Below are 21,103 nucleotides of genomic sequence, written 5' to 3' on the forward strand. Positions count from 1 at the left end.
TTGCAGTTTTCATTCACTGTATTCATTTCAAGACTGAATTATAATCATTGCAAGATGCATGAACATCTGACACATGCCTAAATTTGGGGCGAAATTTCTACTTAACAACATTCATTTTAGAAACTTTTGGCAGAAAAGTGCATTTATATCCACACCTAGTAGAAATAGTATGGGAGTTTACAGTTACAGTGCTCTAATGAGTTTTAACTCTTCACCAATATGGAACTTGTCACAGCAGGTGCAGTTAACCTCAGTTCCTAAATATACTTTTTGATAGGCATTAGAATTTCAAGTACAATTCAAGTCTATGTTAATAATTGCCATTCAAAATATTAATAACTTATCAGTGAAGTTTATATAATGTCTGACCTGAGCATTTAAGCAATCCATACAAGTAGAACTGATCTCTGTAGAGACTGGTTTCATAAAATAGCAACAAACTCACATTTATGTTGTTTAAGACTGAGGAATATAATAACATTTTGAAATGTAGCCAAGGGTTTTAAGGTATTCTGAAAATGTCCCTATTGGAAAACAGAAATTGCCCATGACAGTGAAAATTCAGACCAAATTTACATGACCTGCAGCTCAATAATGTTGAACACATGAAGGATCTGGAGTGCACAGTGTTTACTTTTCTACAAGAAAGAAAAACGGATGCTATGATTTCCATTCTTAGTAGCCAAAAATTTTATTTCAGTCAGGGAACCTCAATAATGATCCAAACTGAGGATGCAGCAATTAGGGCTGCAAAAGGCAAGTACTTCCAAATGAATTTTAGAGTATGTGCCTTCTCCTGGGAGGATTCAGATTAGAAACTCCTTCAAGCACAGGTAAATCCAGTATTTCATGTGAATTTTTTCAGCTATCCATGCATAATTCATGACTATTTTAGAGTACCTGTGAGGTTATGGAAGAAATAGATCTCAGTGATTACTGAGCTCTATTTTGAATGAAAATTCTTGGCAGAAATAGGATTACCAGATCTGCTGGGGTAAGTCATAGATGCATGTGTATCTCACAACTATTTTACAAGAACAGGATTAAAACAGGATAGTCTGGAATCAGGAAACATGAGAATTGAGACTGCTGTGCAGCTCCTCTCTGCCCTGCACAGATGCACCCCAGACCTCAGGATCTCTTACTGGCTCCCTAGGAAAGCTCCACAGTGTCCAGTGCTCCCAGCACATGGGGCTCACTACTGAACATCTCACAAAGCTTCTATATTTCACTTTAGGCTCCTTCCTCAGAGTGTGCTTCTGTGCCCGATTTGATGGACTCCATTCAAACCATTCCCAGTGTAACTTTTTTCTGGACTTTTCTTTTTGCCTTGGTTATTCATCATTATTTGATGTAAATGTGATAAGATTTAACAGCCCTTTCAAATGAAGGAAAACATCTCTTCTGAATGGAATACAGGATGTATAATGTTCAACTAAGTTTTCATCAGGAATGCAATAGTACTGCAAAGTTGCAATTTTGCCAAAGTAACATTTTTATTTTTACAAATCTATCAAACTGCTGACAGCACAAAGTCCAACTGTTAAAACAGCTGTTCTAGAGTTTGGATATTGAACCCCAAGTCCACTGGCATTACAGATAAAACAGGTTGCAATAACGTGCTCACTCTTCTTCTCTCAAGGACAAATTGAGAAAAATATCTGAAGCATAAAGCTTCAGGAAAAAAATACAGTGTGTTAACTGTAGTAAGAACTGAGCCCTCTAATACTATTCTTCATTTAAAACAATGTCTTCCCTGGTTCTTCTTACAGACCAGACCTCAAAATATTTTAATTTACATTTACTCATCCTCCAGGTCTAAGGCATTAGACAGATCTCAGCATCTTAGGCAGCCAGAAACACTTTCTCCCATTTCAGTAGGTGCTCTGTGTTCCTTCAAGTGCAGAGGCTGAAATTCTGTCTGGCCTTTTAATAAGCTGTGTCAAAGGAGGAGGAGGTTTTGTCCATACCACAAAACCTCATGTAAGGGTTAGTCCTCATCTCATTTGATTCTGACAACTGTCATAAAGCTGTGCTGTGCCAGTGGCCAAAAAGCAACAAAGTTTAAAACTTTTCTAATAAAAATATCTTGAAGTATTAGACCGAACATTTGTCTTCTGAAAGTGCTCTTTGTGACAGTGGAGGCAAGGAACAGATGGAATGCATTCTGAACACAGAGCTCAGAACAGGAAAGGGGGAGGATGAGAAGGTAAGGGTGGCAGTTTTACTCCTGTTAGAGCAACATTCTGCTGGTGCTTCAGCAGAGGGAAGGGAATGATCTGGGGCGAGTCAGAACAAGACCCATAGAATGCATCCCTTCAGAGATCAGGCACACCATGGTGCAGGGAGCTCACAGCCAGGTGAGTGCTTGAGGGGTAAACCCTACACACAAGGCAAGCTGGGCCATACACATTTTAAGACCTTGGGCTACAACCCTCCTTGCACATTGGGAAGTAGCCACAATTCTAACAGGCAGGAGAAGGGAACTTCCTCTCCATTTCCTGGCCAGCAGCCAAAGCCAGAGCCCCTTCCCACCCAGCAGAGGGAATGATTACCAGGCAGGGGCTGCATCACTGTCAGGTGTCTCTCCTCCTGTATCATCCCAGCTATGCAGAAAAAGGGCAAAATCAAACTATGGAATAGTATTGGAGACAGAAATATTGCAGGGCACAAAAGAAAATCTGCTTTGAAGTCCCTGGCACTCAGCTGAACAACAGTACACGATGTATAATGTCAGACCGAGTTTTCACCAGGAATGCAATACTATTGCAAAGTTGCAATTTTGCCAAAGTAACGAGCATATAAAAAGTTTTCTATCGTATTTTCAAGCATTCATTATAAAGCCCCTTCTTAACAACCCAATAACTGAAGTCTGCATATTCAGCCAAGTTATCAGACCTACAAATTTGGAAAGACCTCCAGCGCTAGTCTACTTAACTGGACGCATTCCAGCATCTTTTCAGCCAACTGGCATTTGCTCCCAAATTTACAGCTGGCAAACAACCTCCTTAAACATTTCCAGTTCCTCAACAGAACTGTTTAATGTCTACCTTTAACACACCAACCACCTGACTTCAGACACAACACTCAGCAGCTCTGACCGCGGGGCGCACAGTTATAAAATTTACAGCTCCTGGAGCTGGCAAACCGCAGGCTCTGTGGCTGGAATCTGCTGGATCCATTCCGAACACAAAGCACCGTGCCTTTCGCTTACGGCACAAAAATGGTAAAACAATGGACAAATTGAACTCTCCTGAGTAAAGAACCTTTTCCTTTTGCTGCTAATTTTGATGTGAAAGCTAAACCAATAAATTCTCTAAACTAGCTGTGCATCTGCTCCTTTGAGATTTTTTTTTTTCTCATGGCCATCCTAAGTTTCCAATATAATACTCTATTTTGCAGGTCAAATTTTTAAAGACTCTACTAACATTGCTTTGTTATGACTGACTCAGTGCTTTCCAGTATTTTTTTATTGTAAGATGTGCATGTGAAGTTACTTGCAGCATGCTGAATTAAGAGATTAATTGATACAAGCTAAGTTCCTATTCTTTCCACAATGTTTTATTCAATGTTTAGGAAAGAATACGAATGCCTGGCTTGTAGCATGCTGAAAAAAAGACTCATTATCTCTGTGGAGGACTAATGGACATTTGCAAATCACTTAGAGAGTGAAGCTGAGCATCGAGGAAAACATCCAGGTAAAAAGGACTATTTTCATCTGCACACATTCTGCATGTGCCCAAATCAAAAGATGGCCATGAGCCCAAACTCTGAATCCCAGCATCCACATCCCAGCATCCACAGTGCCTTTGGTCTGCATCCTCAAGCTGCATCTACATTGCAAACATCATCTACACTTCCTGGGCCACTCCCATGCTTTGGAAGTCTTTGATAATTTCCTTAGAGGGATGTACCAATCTGTAGAGAGGGCAGACAGAGAAGTCTGTGTGAAGCCTGGCTGTGCTCTCCTTGAGACCTGCAGTTCTCATCAACTGAGGATCTATATGCTGTTTAAAAAAATGTAACATCCAATATCCTAAGCTACATTCTGATTTCTCTGTTCCAACAAGGTTAATTCCATGGACTTCTCTGAATTTATTCTGGTATATCTAAGCATGCAGCATATGGTTCTGGTGCAAAAGTGTTTAAAACAAGTTTTTAAACTAGTCTGTTGTCTTGAATGGGCAGTTATTGGATGGGATCCTTGACAGTGGCAGCACCAAGGCTTCAAAGGGAAGTGGGAGAACACCTGTTTGGAAAGCAGTAGAGGAAGAATTATCCACTGGGTACTTAAGCCAAACCTTAAAACAAAAGGGGTTTTATCTCTTCAATACTTCTAAAATAACTTTAAACACAGTCTTAACTAAAAGCTTATGACAAACTACTGTTTTTCAAGTCCACTAAGGTCATTAAAAGGAAAGAAAAAAAGTATCCTTGAAAGGGTCCTATATGATCTCATTTCTACTTCAGCTGTTTCAAATTTATCTTCCATTGTTATTGTGCTCCAGTTTTTCACTGTTCACATGCTAAATGTACAACCTTCAGGGATGCTGTCCAGCTAATCTCTCCTCACTACAGGAGAACCCTTTTATCCATTGTATTGAGTCAACATCTGTGTCTTATAAGTACATCTTGGGTCTCTTTAGCCTACTTTCTCTTCAGGGGAAATCAGTACAAATTTATCATCTAGTAGCTAATAATAAATGTAATCCTTTATAACTGCAACTTGGCTTTCTCCCAGTGGCAGCTACATCATCAGTAAAGCCATTCCACCTGGCCTCCCTTCTCCTGTTCTCCCCTATTGATAAAGAGGAAGTGATTTACTGGATTTAATTAGACATATTCCTGCCTTGAAGCTCCATTCACCTTCTCTTCCTGTGGATGTCTGCCTCTTTACAAAGCATCCTTTCCATCTGTTACTTATTGATGTTAAAACAAACTCTCTTTATCTCACAAAGATGTTGCAATTTCTTTAGTGTTTCACCAAGTTTGAGGTAAACTTCAGTGAGGATACTCATCCTGCCCATCCTGGAAAACTTTGCTTTCTCCAGTTCTATTTGACTTTGCAAATCAGTCAATTCTGCTTATTGATAGAATGGAACTCAAAATTACAAAACTCTCATGTTTTTAAATCAGTTCCTCAGTCCCTGGCCATGCAGCCTTTTCCATGCCCACATACAGTTTTGTTTCTTGTGCCCTTTCAGAATATTTCCCAGCATTTGAGTGAGCTGTGGAGGGTGACTGAATATTTCCCCAAATGAATGTCCCCAGTGAGCCCCACATGTGACAGAGCCCTGTGAGGATTCTCCTTCTCCAAAGAATTTTCAGCAGCTGATGGTGCCCACTGGCAGCCCGTGTTTGCAAAGCCAGATAATTAATGATAAATATACTGACTGTTTCTCCTCAAGTTAAATATCTTTCAGTTAGCAGAAAAACACTGAAAAGGTCTTTAAACTGGAGGAACTGGCCTTGAATTTCCTAGGTAGATTACCTAGGTCCAAATAACAGATAAATGAGCTGAATATATTCATCTACATTTAAAAAAATCCAGCAGATTTCTATTTAAGATGAGACAAATATGCTACAAAAACTTTATTTTCAAAAGCTGGTATTAATTTCTCATAGTCGATTAGCATCTATCATTGACCTGATATAGCTCTGACCATTGACCACTATTTCATGTAAATTGGGCCATTTCAGTGACTGTCCTCTGAATTTGAATATTTTTCATTTCAGCTTTTCACTGGGTTTTGAAAAACCATAACCACCAAAAATATCAGTAATGTTAACTTCAGCAGGACACTGATACACAAATTCTGAAGGATATCAGTTTACTGGGTTCTCCCTTCCCCTCCTCTGAAATCAATTCCTGAGCAATCCAGAAGGGATTCTGATGAATCCTAAAACCTCATCATGCATCCAACCCTCCCAGCAGTTGTGCTCAGGAAATACTAGTCATGCACATTAATTCCACATTCATCTCACAATGTTTTCCTCTTCACAAAATATCTGGCCACTACAGTTTGTACTTCTTCTCCCACAACCCAGTTAAATTACAGGGTCACTACTCTTTGTCCTTTTTAGTATGATTCATTCCCATAATTACATGTCTATAATATATAGAAGTATAGATATGGAGGGGAAGGTTTGGTGAAATTCTAGGATAAATCAGAAAAGCACTCTATGTCTTTTTCTGGTCTCTGACCCATTTTTGAATAATGTTGAGGACTGCAATGTCTGATGAAATGATACGTGCTCAGCTGAACTATTGAAAAGCCTGACAGAAAAGCAGATGCATAGGAACACACTGTACAATAAAATATAAATACAACACATCTCATAGAACTGCAAGGCTGAACTTGTGGTGTGCAAGACAATGAGAAACTTAAAGATTTTTTTTTTCTTATTTGCATCTCCTTCTGCTCTCTCAATACATGCTTCAGATGTCTCTTTCAAGAAAATATTTTGGAGGATGACTGCATTTCAAAGGAAGTGATTGCCTTGAGCACAGACTTGCCAGACCTGTCTGGTCCCATCCTCTCCTGGGAATGCTGCTTGGAGGACGTGCACAGCCTGAGCTTCCTGGATACCTGCAGCCTGCTTTGCAGGCAGAAACAAAGGCAAAAACCTGGACCATTTCAGCCACCACACAAAACTATAACTGCAGAATAAAATCGGCACAAGCTGTGTTAATCTGGCATTCAGTCAGAGGTGAATGGTAATAAACACAGCTGCAAAAACTTCTATTTTCCTGAATAATAAAAGCTCCTATATTATAGATACAATTTATCCAAGTCCTCAATACCTGCAGTGCACCATTTTACAAGAGCTCACACTGAATTATTCTGGAACAAAAACAACCCTAATCTAGAAAATAAGTATGAAATATCTTTTGGATACATCCTAATTAAAAAATAATCTAAAGATTTCAGGAAGAAGTTGAGGTCCAAACCCTATCTTATATAAAACTAAATTAGTTGAATAAAAAATTACAGCAGACAGTTTTGTGTGCTTCTTTGGAAATTATAGGTGAGATAAAATTGAAAACGAAGCTATACTGAAGTATGCTTAAACACTCCTTTTTTTCAGCCTGCTATCAGTTTCTGGTATTTAGAGCTGAAGCAGGATTTGTTTCACCATTATGGCTGCAAGCAGACATTCAGCAATATGTTTCTAAAAACATATTTCTTCACTTTTCTGGCATTTTCGCTTCTTAGAGTTGCTAGCAAGTTATAAATAATGCAAATCACTGAACAGAAAATTCTGCCTTTTTTTTTTCAGAATTCAGCTTGTTGAATGATGCTTAAATTATTAAAGAGGGAAAAACATCTTAAATCCAGTTCATAGATATGTGTAATTAGGGAACACATAACATTTTTAGTCATTAGAATCCCCAGCTACCAATGCCAGTGGTGTAGGTATTTCAATAAAAATACAAAGAAAGCTTAAATAAGCTCTGAAAGGAGCAACAGCCTCCAGTTAAATGTTACATCTTAATAAAACTGTTTAGCATAATCTGAAAGGATGAAAATGGAAGTGTTATTTGGCATTAATTTCTCTTCTTTAACCTTTTTCCTGCAAAGTATGTGCACGATATGCAGCCAAGTCTTCCTGTAGGCAATTTATTATTCATACTTCAGCTCCATAATAATAATACAGCTCAAATCTACCTCGGGTTTTGACAAATAAGATTCCTGGGAGTTCAGTTTAACGTTTCACAGTATTTGTAAGTGTGGGTGTTTTGGTGTATTTGCAGAGAGGGGAGCATGTCTGTGGCTTGTAGACCAAACAGGTTGGACTAAAGGAAGGTCCCTGCGAGCACACACACCCAAAATGAAAATTCTTCAATGGAGAAAGATGTGGCAAAAGGCACTGTGAGTTGTGATGGCAATTTGTGGAAAGACAAACCCTCAGCCCATGTCAAACTGCCTGCTCTAAAACTTGTGTGCACCCTAAAGAGCTTTACCCTGCCCGTGGTCCAGGGCCTTCAGTGGCTCTTAAGGACACGTTTCAGTCCATTACTCAGCCAGCAGGAAGAGCAGCAAAGCTCTTCAGGATTCCAAATGCACACTTCACTGGACACTTGTGGAAGCTGTAATAACCCTTGAAGAATATACTTCATGTCCCAGTCTGTGCTTGCTCTTTCTGGGTTTAACAGGCCCAAGCTGGGCAAGGGAGAGGATTCCAGGGACTGGGATATGGGATGGGGGCAAGGACAGAAGGATGCTGCCTCGGGCAGGGGGCACAGCACTGACTGCCAGGCTCCCCAGGGGCACTGCCCATTTGAGCAAGGTGTGGGAAGGAACTGAATCCCTGCTGAGGAGGGATCCTTCCTTCTCACAGGGAAGGAAGGATTCATCAAAGCAGACTTAACAGCTGAGTTACAAAGCCAAAGACCTGCTAGAGCTAACAAAGGCAAACTAATGGAGCTAACAGGAAGCAAAACCGTCAATAATTCAGCCAGAAGTGGCCCCTCAGACGTTCTGATGCATTTCAAAAGAAAATCTAGCTAAGCAACCTAATGCAGAAGGAGATTTTTCTTAGAACAGCAGTAGCAGAGGCCAATTTCAAAACTGTAAAACTTGAACTATGTAAGTAGCAAGTTTCCTTTCTGCTTACAATAGTTTCAACACAGGACATCTGGCTAGGTGGCACAAATTTGATTGTGAGATAAACATATATAATAGAATAACTGAACCAACAGAAACTCATTCTACAGGAACCTGTGTGTGGTATTTTGACTGCATTCCAAAGTGGATGTGAAAGTGGCTCCACTCACCTGCAGTTTCAGAAGCATTATTTGAACTGGTAACCATGGAGCATTGACATAATGGTACCTTTAATTTTTATATTTTTGGATTTTATTGCATGCCATATACGCATTTATAATCTCCATCACCACTGTGCCACTCAGAAATTATGCTATAGGGCGTTTTATGCACCTTACTTATCACTGAATTTGTGAGTTTACTAAACTTCAGACCTCGATCAAGCAGGGAACAGCCTTTCAACCCCGCATGACCACACAATTAAGTCTGAATGCTATCGTGACTCAACACTATTCTTTAACCTCTCTGAGAGCCGCAGTGCAGAGCTGAAGCTGTCATTACCAATTCTGTAATGGACATCAGGGCAAGAACAAACAGGAGCCAGGCTTACTTCAAAGACCAGCGTCTCGTTGGTGGGTCCTGCCGCGTACAGACTCTCGGGATGGGTGAAGGAGCGCTGGTAATCAAACACTGTCCCGGCAAAAGGGAACTTCCCTGGCCAGTCGATGGTCCAGTCTCCTGTCAGGTAGTACTTGCTGGCCAGGCTGCGCACGGCCAGGTAGCTGGGGGAGATGTGCATCTCCTGCAGGTGGATGCTGCGCGCGCCCGCCGGCACCGTCACCACCGCGTAGTAGTCTGTGAGGAGAGCAGGAGCTCTAATCAGAGTAACTCTGAGGTATTTCAATTCCTGAATTTTTTCCTTCTGATCAAAGGCAAGAAAAAGTAACTTCACCTTAGGAAAATGCAGAACACAGTAATGGTGGCTGCGCTGGAGCTTTCCCTGTATTTCCCTACAGTAGTTGGAAGTTACTCCTGCCAGCCACAAGGGCTTTGAGGCGAGGTGCACTGGGATGCAGAGTCTTCACAAAGCCCTGGGTACCAGAGGATCTCCCTACATCCTGGACAATTTCCTGACCTATATTACTGCAGTAAGGACATGTCTTATGACCAACAGCAAACAGATCCTCAAAATACTCCTGTGGGTACTGAAATCTTATCTGCATTTTATGCCTGAAAAACTGCAGCACAGTGAGATTATTTCCCAAGAAGCCTGTGACAGTCCACTAAGGAAAAGTCCACCTCCCAGTGCCTGGATGTCCCACTGAAACAGCTGGACAGCTTCCAGACAACTTAATTTGAAAATGGACATGGAAATACTGTCATGTTTGGCATTATGCTGTGTATTGCTTTCTATATGTTCCACAGTCCCATCCCAGTCAGAGCTGCTGACAGCTATTTTTTCACTTGCCTGAATCCCAAAATCTCTTTTAAAAGGAAATTCACAGTAAAGGGAAAATGTGGCTTAAGAAACGAGAGGATTGTTTAACTGACCAAGACTTATGCTCACAGCCTTCTTGTTACTAAGAAACAGGAGACATGTGAACTCTCCTCTCACTCTCCCTGTGATTTTCAGCTCACATCTGGACCCTCAGCCACTGCCTGAATGAGCAAGGAGTCACATATATTATATGGGGACACAGCAGAGCAGGGAGTTGATGATCATGGGGAACAGTTTTCCTTACCATTAGCTTTGTGCTGGATCAAGTATTGGCCTTTAAAGAACTTGCACGTTGAATTATCTCCTTTACAAACTCCACAAGCATCCAACACAGCTTTGGAACCAAGTCCATGATCACACCCTACTTGCTGCAACCAAAAGGCACAATTGAAGGACTCAGACAAAAAGGAATTTGAAGAAACAGCTGCATTTTCCCTAAAGGAGTCAATTGCCCACTTATTAAAAAAAAAAAAAGCTAGACATTAGGATTGTAAGAAACTTAATTTTATCTTACTTCACATATTCCATCAATACAAACATCATAATTATTTGGAGAACACAGAGTTCCATCCTTCACTTTGCTGGACATTGCAAAGAAAAAGTCAAAGTCTTCAGCTGTGCAGTACAATTTACATCTGTCTTCCTCTGGGGAGAAAACAAACAAACAAACACAAGGCAAGGAAGCATTAGCAGACCTGCATTGCTAAAGAGATAAAAAGCATCTTGGCTGTTGTTTCCTCCTGTGTTCTAGAAGATTAGCTACAAGGATGAACTGTGCAAGGTGACAACTTAGGACACCAGAATGTAGCTAAATTGAAATATAGCTAAATAGAGTCGTTTATATGATATTTTTTTAAAAGCACACGTGGGTTTGCTTGTCCACACAAAGAATTAAGAATTCAAACTCAGTGCAGAAGCATTGCCTTAGCTCTGCTGCTGCACCCTGCTTTCAGTTCCACTGCTTCACAGGCTCAAATTTCATTTTTATTAAGAGAAATGAGAGACTGCAATAATTTTACTTGAAGTCTATTTAAAATTTGGGAAAGGGATAACACAGCACAAATGACCAGTTGAGCTGAAAGCTAGAACTGCAGCCAGACTTCCTCCTAACAAAAGTATTTTTTCCTCCAACAAATCCCAACCATTGTCAAATGTCTCCTTACACATGGGTGGTGTGTTATGCTTATAAAGGGCTGATTAATACTGCATAGACAAAACCAGTCATGAAATTGTAAATATTATCACAACTGCTGAAATGCAGAGTTTTAATACAAATCTAAGTGCAACAAATAAAACGGTTTTTAAGAACATGAAATTGGATTCAAGAGTATCCTTTTATTGTTGAATCAGCAGATGGATTTCCAGTAGTCCCTTCTACAGAGGCAAAGCATCTGTAGCAATTTTGAAAACCAGATCATGTTTTCAGGACTATAAATGTAGATCTTGGGGGAGCTTTTACAAAGCAGCTGAGAGGAAGGATGGGCATTTTTGACTTCAGAATCACTTGAGAACATCTTGCTTTTGAAAATTATGCCTCTTATCCCTAATTTTACTCCTCCTTTACTAAGCACAGCCTCTCCCTTTAAAAACAACGTAGGCCACCTTGATTTCTATTAAACAAGATGTATTTTTTTCCCTATTATACAACATCCACTGCTACATGCTGTGAAACCATATTACTTCTTTCCTCTGTTCTCACTGCCTGTTAGGACATTTTTAAATAACTGTGAAAATGTCCACAAAGACTTTTGAAGAAAATATAATCATTCTACAAGGAAAGTTACATGTATGCTTATATATTTATTTAATGATATGCATTATCATCAAAAGCAAATTTGTACATATGCTAAACAAAGCAGCTTAGATGTGAGAAAATTCAGACACTTTTACTGAAGTAATGCTTTCAAACTGGACAATATATTTGTTTTAGCTGACAAAAGTGAATACTGTCTCAAAATATTTGCAAAATTAAGATGCATAAAGTAAAAATAAACTCGCTTGTGCAAAATAACAGAAATAGTTATTGAGACCTGAACTTGATAAAGATCTCTTAGTAAAAGACAACTTAAAAAAATGAATGCTAGTACATTGTTTGCATTTCCACTTCTCATGGGACCATACCAGCAGAAAAGTCAAAAGGTTGATTTACTGTTACATTTTGAAATCTGAGAACATTCCAAAAGAAGGAAGATTCTAGTAGTGTTATTGTGGAAGCTTACATTTCCCATGCTGAAAATTCCATGGAAATTGTTTTGCTTGGGTTTCAGACTAAGCAAGATGAAATATAAAATGAGAGAGGGGTGGCAAGAGCCGGGGAGTCACGGTGAGGACAAGGACTCGAATTCCCAACCCAAATCAATCCTGCATGTCCATGCAGGCAGGATCACACAGGAGGCTGGCTCCAGCTCTGCCACAGAGCAAACATCTCACACAGACCCAGCCAGGCTGTATCTGCTCACACAGGGTGATGTTTGCCCAGAGCACACGGGGAAGTGGTGCTGAGAGCTCACACACAGGGGAATTGGTGCTGAGAGCTCACACACAGGGGAATTGGTGCTGAGAGCTCACACAGGGGAATTGGTGCTCAGAGCTCACACACAGGGGAATTGGTGCTGAGAGCTCACACACAGGGGAATTGGTGCTCAGAGCTCACACACAGGGGAATTGGTGCTGAGAGATCACACACAGGGGAATTGGTGCTGAGAGATCACACACAGGGGAATTGGTGCTCAGAGCTCACACAGGGGAATTGGTGCTGAGAGATCACACAGGGGAATTGGTGCTCAGAGCACACACAGGGGAATTGGTGCTCAGAACACACACAGGGGAATTGGTGCTCAGAGCACACACAGGGGAATTGGTGCTCAGAACACACACAGGGGAATTGGTGCTCAGAGCTCACACAGGGGAATTGGTGCTCAGAGCACACACAGGGGAATTGGTGCTCAGAGCACACACAGGGGAATTGGTGCTCAGAGCACACACACAGGGGGGGAATTGGTGCTCAGAGCACACACACAGGGGGGGAATTGGTGCTCAGAGCTCACACAGGGGAATTGGTGCTGAGAGATCACACAGGGGAATTGGTGCTCAGAGCACACACAGGGGAATTGGTGCTCAGAACACACACAGGGGAATTGGTGCTCAGAGCACACACAGGGGAATTGGTGCTCAGAACACACACAGGGGAATTGGTGCTCAGAACACACACAGGGGAATTGGTGCTCAGAGCTCACACAGGGGAATTGGTGCTGAGAGATCACACAGGGGAATTGGTGCTCAGAGCACACACAGGGGAATTGGTGCTCAGAGCACACACACAGGGGGGGAATTGGTGCTCAGAGCACACACAGGGGAATTGGTGCTCAGAGCTCACACAGGGGAATTGGTGCTGAGAGATCACACAGGGGAATTGGTGCTCAGAGCTCACACAGGGGAATTGGTGCTGAGAGCACACACAGAGGGGAATTGGTGCTGAGAGCTCCCTCCCTGTCCCTGAGAGCAGGTCAGCCACTCTCACCTTCCACCTTGGTGTAGGGTTTCCACTTGTAGAACCAGCCCCGGAAGGGTTTGCTGTTATACTCTGCACACTGCAGGGCTCGGAAGTCCAGGCTGTCAGCTGGGCAAGGCTGCTTATTGCAAAGCTGATAAACACGACTGGAACCCTGGCAGAACTTCCCACCATACTGCGGCCTACAAAAAAAAAAAAAAAAAAAAAAAAAAAAAAGAGAGAGAAAAGGATAATTTTGCAAAATCTGCCTTTTATGTGATTGGCATGTTACACGTGTGTGAGAGTGCAGGGAGCAGGAGAGGACGTTCTGCCCTCGGAGATCACTATTTCTTTTATGGGCCATTAATTTTCATGGTTCCTAAAACACAGCAAAGCAGTTGATATGAATTATCACTTGGATCACTGCAGACTCAGCAAAGATGCAACCAGCTAGAGGTGAGTCATGTTTGCACTAATTTAAATTTATAGGGCTATTTGGTACTGGCCGGGTTCAACCTTGTTATACAGCTATTTTTACTCTGCTGTAACCAAGGAATGAACATGTGCAAAGAATTACCTATCACAATTAGAGTTAATAAAGGATAACATAACACTGATCAAACAAAAAGAGAATGAATGATTACATTTGTTGTTCATTTCTTTTGTAAATCATTTTGAAAAAATGTGCTTTTAAATAGTCAGAGGAAACAGGGACTGTGCATAGTTGTCCTGCTTTAGGAAAATGCTGGAATTCAGGGGTAATTTCAAACATGCCATATCCACTTCAGCAAACCTCACCTGGGCATTTCCCTTCATCTTGGCCAGAATGCAAAGAGCATATTCTATTAGTTTGCTCATACATCACGTTATCAGAATATTACTTTTTTAACCATTTGGTCTGTGCACAGACATTGTAAGACAATGTAAAATGCAAGAGTTGCTCTTTTTAACTTAGCAATTCACTGATGTTATTTGTGCAGTCTCACAATGCACAGATACACATCTGGCAAGCACTGAGCCAAGTCTTCAAAATAACAAATTCTACGAACTCTTTGTTGTATTATACATTTCTTGCATCAAGTGAAAAGAAATGCACCAATGCTATACTTGCACTCATTTATATAATGATTTTCAAAAAAACTAGAGAACTTTCATACTTGAAGGACAAGATACAAACTTTGAGTGGACAGCTTTTCCCATATTACATACACATTAAGGAAAATACCCAGAATAAAAGATAACAGTAATATCTTAACTAATAACAAACATTTAAAATTCTAGGAGTAGAGAATGTGCAATTGAAACATATTGTTTGTTGAAATCCCTAAACACTATGCTGTAACTATTCCCCACATCCAAGGATCCCATGCAATCCCTGACTTGCTCATGCCTGGAGTACCATGGAGACAGCTCTGTGCAACCCAGAGGAGAAAATCCAGGTGCTTCTTCTGTTTGCTCTGGTATAAATTTTAACTCCCATATGTCTAAGCCTCTAACCAAGCTGGGACTTGCCTTTTTTTATGTTTTACTCACACAATATCTGCCTTTTCCAGAATTCTGGGCTGCAAAACAGTCTTTGAGAGAAAGAGATGGAAACCCACCTGTTAGTGTATTTAAAACTGGGTTGAATCATCAGTGAAATGTGCTATGGAAAAAAAACTTCCACTTCCACTGACTTTTCCTGAAGTCACCTGCCAGCTACACTGATAATGGGTATAATGGTGAAGGTCTTAAAGTCAAATTTTCTGTCCTAGTTGGTGGCAATCCAGCCTGTGAAGGGCAGGGGGGATATGGAACATCAGTGAAATCAGGGAGTGTTTGTGTTGACTTTGTGCAATTGGTGAGAGCTTTGAGTGAAGGCAGCCAAACTGTTGGGTGCTGACTCAATTCCCTACACACTTTCTTTACAGCTTCAGCACATGGAGGATTTTTGACCTCCTTCAACCCCAGAGTGCAAATCTGCTTTAGTGTAAGGAAAAGAAGCAACCTCCTTCCAAGTAAACGCCACCAAATAAGCAATATAATAGAATTATTTATGGCTAGATCGTGATTTCCAGCCGCACTCTTGCATTTGAGGATGGGATAAAATTCCTCCAAACTAAGGGAGCTCTGAAAGAGGCATTCTGTTTCCCAGCTCCATTACAGAACTTTAACATTACAGTACATTCCCATTACTGAAACTGTTGGCTTGAGAGTGATGGAAACTTCTCCACCTTCATTTTTACCAACAAGATGTCAGTAGGAGTTAAGTGATTCACAGGAAACGAGATGGAGATCTACAAATGCAGATTTCTGTGGAAATTCTATTATCCACACTGAGAAAATCATGCTTTTCTCGAGGATATTTGTAACACCAGTAGACTTTAACCTCCAGAAGCTGTTGGTGTACCTACACTTCCAGTGGAATGCCCTGCTTGAAGGGTATTCCAGTGTTTCTGTAGCACTACAGTTTCCCCAGTACAGATACAGCCTAAAGCTTTCATCCCTCTCTGACCCCCCAGCACTGACATAAATAGGTTGACCTACATGAGGTCTTGCTGAAGATAATTGGAAAAGGGAGAAATTTGGTGAGAAAGGCCAGCAAGAAAAAGTCTCCAAAGATGGATTTGGAAAAGGAGTCTGAGTGCAAAAAGGTAAGTACTCCACGCCATATAAGACCCAAATATTAAAATGCTACAAGAGTAGCTTTAATTCTGGAGTACCCTTTTAAGGGTAGAATTTCCTAAATCATGATATTCACTGCAACACAACACAGAGAGTGAGAAATCCTAGAACTGATGTGATCAAGGAAAATATTTCATGTAATACCAAATTAATTAAGACTCTGAAATTCTGGACTCCTATTTTTTACTTTTTGTAATCATTTAATTCCATGTAAGAACACTTCTGCTCATCTTGTGGCCATATTATGATAACATCATAAAGCTTTATTATTCTGCACAAATCTGAAAGGTCTACAACGTCTTTCACAGTCTGTGCTTTTTAGAAGTATTTTAAATGGCATCATTAATTTGCACCAGTTTACATCTCACATTTTCTGTAATCACTGTTACAGATATTGCACACAAAAGATTTTAAAAGTGTGTTCAAGCAGTTTTGATTCAGTCTTTTGACAGCACACATGCCTACAGCTCCATTCTGCTCTGCTGAACAATGCACTATTGTGAAGTGTAGGATGCAGTCCCACAGATATGATTTAGGTATTAATTTAAATCTCTTGGGCACTCTTCGGGTTCTTTCCCAGCTAAACTATTAAATTATGCAATCAATTTCTATCTTGGAAAAGTACCTCAACTGTAAAGTGCTGTGGTGTATGAAAACCAGATCCATGAAATTACACTGTGACAATTTACAGGAACATAATGATTTTAGCAAATCTGCCCAGCTCTGTGGTCTACAGGTCACCCCCATGGGTGTTTGTCAGGGAGAATTTGTGCACAACTCCAGTGGGAATTCCAAAGCCATACCCAGGGCTGTTTGGGTGTGGTCACAAGGGCCACCTGAAAATTGGCAAGAGGAAGGGAATTCAATTGGTTGGATATTATTTGCAAGAGGAGGATTTCACAAACTCACACAGGTAACAAGATTTTCACACACAGCAGCCTGATGCTGTATTCTTCACTTGCCCTTAAATTTCTGGTAAGGTGGGTCACCTTTAAAATCACCAGAAACTGAGACATTTCCTTCAGTGTTCATAAGAAGTCAATCATTTTGACTTCATTTTAGAGTCCAGTCAGTTCCTCATAGATCCACACCTCTTGTTCTAATCTCTTACAGAAATGTCATTCTTTGTAATTTTCAAAATTTTGCTATCCAAAATCATCTATGAAGCTTTTGAACAAAACAAACATTAGCTTCTACACAAATCTGGATTAGGAAAAGTGAAATAAATATATCACTATAAAATATATATCACTATAAAATAACATACATATCCATAAAAAATATATAAACATCTGAAATATGTTTCAGAAATTCAGAAAGAAAGGAATCATTATGCTGTGTATTTCTGTGTATTTTTAGAGGTGAACAATGAACAGGGACTAGTCCTTAAAGCATTGAAAATAGATGATATTATTTTTCTTCTGATTCCACATTGATAAAAAATTTTGTGATGGCAAATATGGCTACCTGGACATTTGTGCATTGTTGTGGCTTATTTATACTCCTGTCATTCCATCAATGTAACTCTGAGAGTGAATTATACCATCTTCTCTTTGCCCTAACTGGATTACCACTAATACAATGGAATTAAATCTGGAGTAAACATGATCCAGCTCTGGCACCAAGCATGACTTGGTTACATCAAATCCTACTTTATTAGAATAGACAGTTCACTCTCAAGGAAAGTTCTAAATGCTACAGCAGCTGACACACTTCATGTTGAAGAGCTTCTGTTTGAAGACCCCAGAAATCTTTATCAGTCACACCAGTGCACCAAACTGAACCATTTCCACCACTGGACATTCTCCTGTCACACAGGGAGAGCAAGGGGGCTTGTGCATAAATGCAAAGAACAATGTGCAGTCATATAAATTCAGCAAGAAAAACTGGGACCAAAGCAGGAAGACCAAAATATACACATATAGCCTCTGAGACCCTGCATTCTTTTGCTAAAGCATTTAACAAAGGAAAATATACAAGTAATTTTATCTATGAAAATGAACTGAGAAACAACAGAAAAGGTTGACAAAATGCTCTCCTATGGATCTGCAAAAATTGGCTTGGCTGAGGGTAATAAAGACTACTTTAACTAACTCTCATTCTCCTATAACACAGTATATGGAGCATGGATATTATTACTGCAGCACTGTACAGTAGATGAGAGGCTTCTTTACAGCCTCATATAAACTGTGTCATACTTTCTCTGTTTTTTATTACTGCAGTTTAAATGATGCTTTTATTGTGTGCAATGAGGAATACGTGTGTCTATGCCTGCTGAATTTGTGCATGAAATAAAACAGGGAAATTCTTTTTTTCTTGTAAGTTGCAGTGAGTTGAGTACTTGGGAAAGATGCTGGTCAGTTAACATTTTTAATCTACTTTGAAATACTTATTATAATGAATAGTATTTACAGAAATAAGATATTAGAGGCAAATTAAAAAAAATGTTTCATGAGTTAGTATACAATTCTAAGGTTCAGCAACTTTTGTTCAACTCATGAAATATAAAAGCATGCAAAGAACATGACAGACATGCAAAGACATCTGTCTTTATCATCCTGGATAATATGATATCTATATAGAAGTCTTAATAGCTTTTAAGATCTTTTTCTCCTGCTCTTAGGCTGTTAGGTGTAAAAATGTCTGTATGGTATTTCCTTAAATGTGAAATGTAAAAATGTAAGATGTAAAAATGTAAAATGCAAAATGTAAAAATATATAAAAAAGTCTCTATGGTGCTTCCTTACTTCTGCAGGTATTTGATAAACTGTAGTGTCCCAAAATAAATGGAGCAAGCTGGGCTGGAGATGCTGAGGTACAGCAGCAGTCTGCAGCCAGCCTCTGCTTTCTGGGGTCAGGACATGGCTCTGCCTTCCACCCTCTGACTGCTCACACTGGACACAGGAGAAAGTTTTACAAACATTTCCACACACGTTATTGCCCCGCAGAAACGTGCTCATTTTCTGTTCTAGTAACATGAACAGTATAAAAATACTACCTTTCCACATCTGTGTCTTACTTTGGGTTATTGCAGTGCCTTTCTTGATAGGTGACCCCCCCTCCACAGGTGCGAGTGCACTCTGACCACGGGGACCAGGCGGACCAGTGGCCATTGACAGCCTTGGGCCCGTGGTCACCGTACCGGACACACTGACCTCTGCGACACCACTGCAAAACAGGGACAGCAAACACGGTTAGCAACACCCAGGACATGCAAAAAAAATATAAAAAAAACAAAAAAAGAGAACACATTTAAAAGCTCCAGTGCTTGATCCTATTGAATACGAGGTCGCCCACTGAACTCAATGAAGAGCTCACAGCAGGACGAGGACTCCGGAGCAGGACATACAGTGGCATAGATAAGTAATGTTCTAATATTTGTCCAAGTTCTGAGATGACAAATTTTCAAAACTGTTCACTTGAAAAGTGATTTTCTGCCTTACTCTTCCCCCAAAAATCCATGTTACTTCATGGCCCCGTGCTGCAGAGCTCAACTTCCCATGTAATTTACAAACAGCCTGCTAGAGTTCTGCTAACATGTCTCCCTTTTATGATTCAATTAGGCAATACTGCACAAAGACAAAAAGCAAAATAGAACATTTGTCAATAACTTGATCAAAACAATGTTCTGCTGGAAGAAACCTTATAGGAAAAGAAAATATTTTGTGTAACTACAGAGGAGAGTAAATTAGAAGGTTCAACTCAAATAAACACAAACAAACGAGGGTAAATACAAACAAATAAGATGAGTGTAAATTAGAAGGTTTGACTCAAATAAGCTCTTTTAGTGGTGATCTCTGATGAAAATATGGCCTTAGTCTGTATAGAAAATATTATGGCTTAAGGTATGCTCATATCAGAGTGGAATTTGAAGCATTGTTCTAACTCCTGTTCTAATTCATGTGTTTTCTTACTGACTTAGATCTGCCAGAGATATCTGATCCCACAGCTCACTGGGAGAGGCACCAGGCCCTGCCATCAGACTGGTACCACTGGGAGGCCACACACTGAATATGCATCACAGTGGAATCATTTACAAAGCCATCTCAAAGTCCAGGATGGCAAACCTGGAGGGATCTGGCTAAAACTGGTTTTGATGGGAGCCTGTATTCGACCAAACACAATCTAAACTCAAGTTAGGATGACAATATTTTATTTATAGAACAACTTACCATACTTATACCACAAGCTGTTCCTTCTGCTGCAGGCATGAACTTTGTCTCACACCTGTGACCCACTTTGTGACACCAGAGAGATTTGCAGATATCCTGAAAAGGAAACCATAGTCATTACAGTGCTCATAATTTCCATTATTTTCCTGTGTTTAAAAAGAGTAACCAATGAAACATGTTTTTGCTACCTTAAAAGACATATAAATAAACTCTCTTCTGAATTTAGAAAAGCCTGGGTTAAAGTTTCCCAGCACAGCTGTACCCTGTATATTACCTTCTTGTTTATGCACCATTTCACTATATATTTCTTAAAATTATATTGAGTGTGAGATTATAATAGAACACAAACAGTGTTAAAAAGTCCATGGCTAAAATTTCATCATGTCTGCAGGGACTATAATACTGTGAAGAGACAAGATTTTTCTAAACCACAGAAGATATCTGGAAAGGCAGTCTGTGCACAGTGCTGTTCACTCCCTCTTCCTTGTCTATGAGCTGTGGAAGAAACACAGCTGCCACCACTTGAATAATGTGGTTAGCATACATTAAATCAAAATACTCCAGGATAATAACAGGAGTAAAAGAAATTACCATATGTTTTTTTCAGAATGAGCACTCCAGATTATTTTTAAAAATGCCTTCTCTGAAGAGACCAGTAAGGAGTGTAACAGTCATTAAAACAATAGGTTAATCTAAATTAATCATTCATCAAGAAGTCAAGAGTATGTTA

At 40.1% G+C, this 21,103-nt stretch overlaps 1 protein-coding gene across 4 annotated transcripts in view; it reads right to left on the bottom strand.

The window, feature by feature from the left end:
* ADAMTS18 (ADAM metallopeptidase with thrombospondin type 1 motif 18) overlaps positions 1-21,103 on the bottom strand; it is a 79,118-nt gene that overhangs the window by 17,194 nt on the left and 40,821 nt on the right. For all 4 annotated transcript variants that reach the window (XM_014882079.2, XM_088171834.1, XM_088171835.1 and 1 more), the window contains exons 11-16: positions 20,374-20,469; positions 19,221-19,369; positions 13,568-13,740; positions 10,562-10,692; positions 10,292-10,415; positions 9,160-9,404 (exon numbers count right to left, since the gene is read on the bottom strand). In XM_014882079.2, coding sequence (XP_014737565.2) covers positions 9,160-9,404; positions 10,292-10,415; positions 10,562-10,692; positions 13,568-13,740; positions 19,221-19,369; positions 20,374-20,469 — 918 coding nt within the window. The remainder of the gene's footprint in view (positions 1-9,159; positions 9,405-10,291; positions 10,416-10,561; positions 10,693-13,567; positions 13,741-19,220; positions 19,370-20,373; positions 20,470-21,103) is intronic.

The sequence above is a fragment of the Sturnus vulgaris genome, chromosome 12 (genome assembly GCF_052056855.1).
Source record: "Sturnus vulgaris isolate bStuVul1 chromosome 12, bStuVul1.hap1, whole genome shotgun sequence".
Taxonomy (NCBI): Eukaryota; Metazoa; Chordata; class Aves; order Passeriformes; family Sturnidae; genus Sturnus; species Sturnus vulgaris.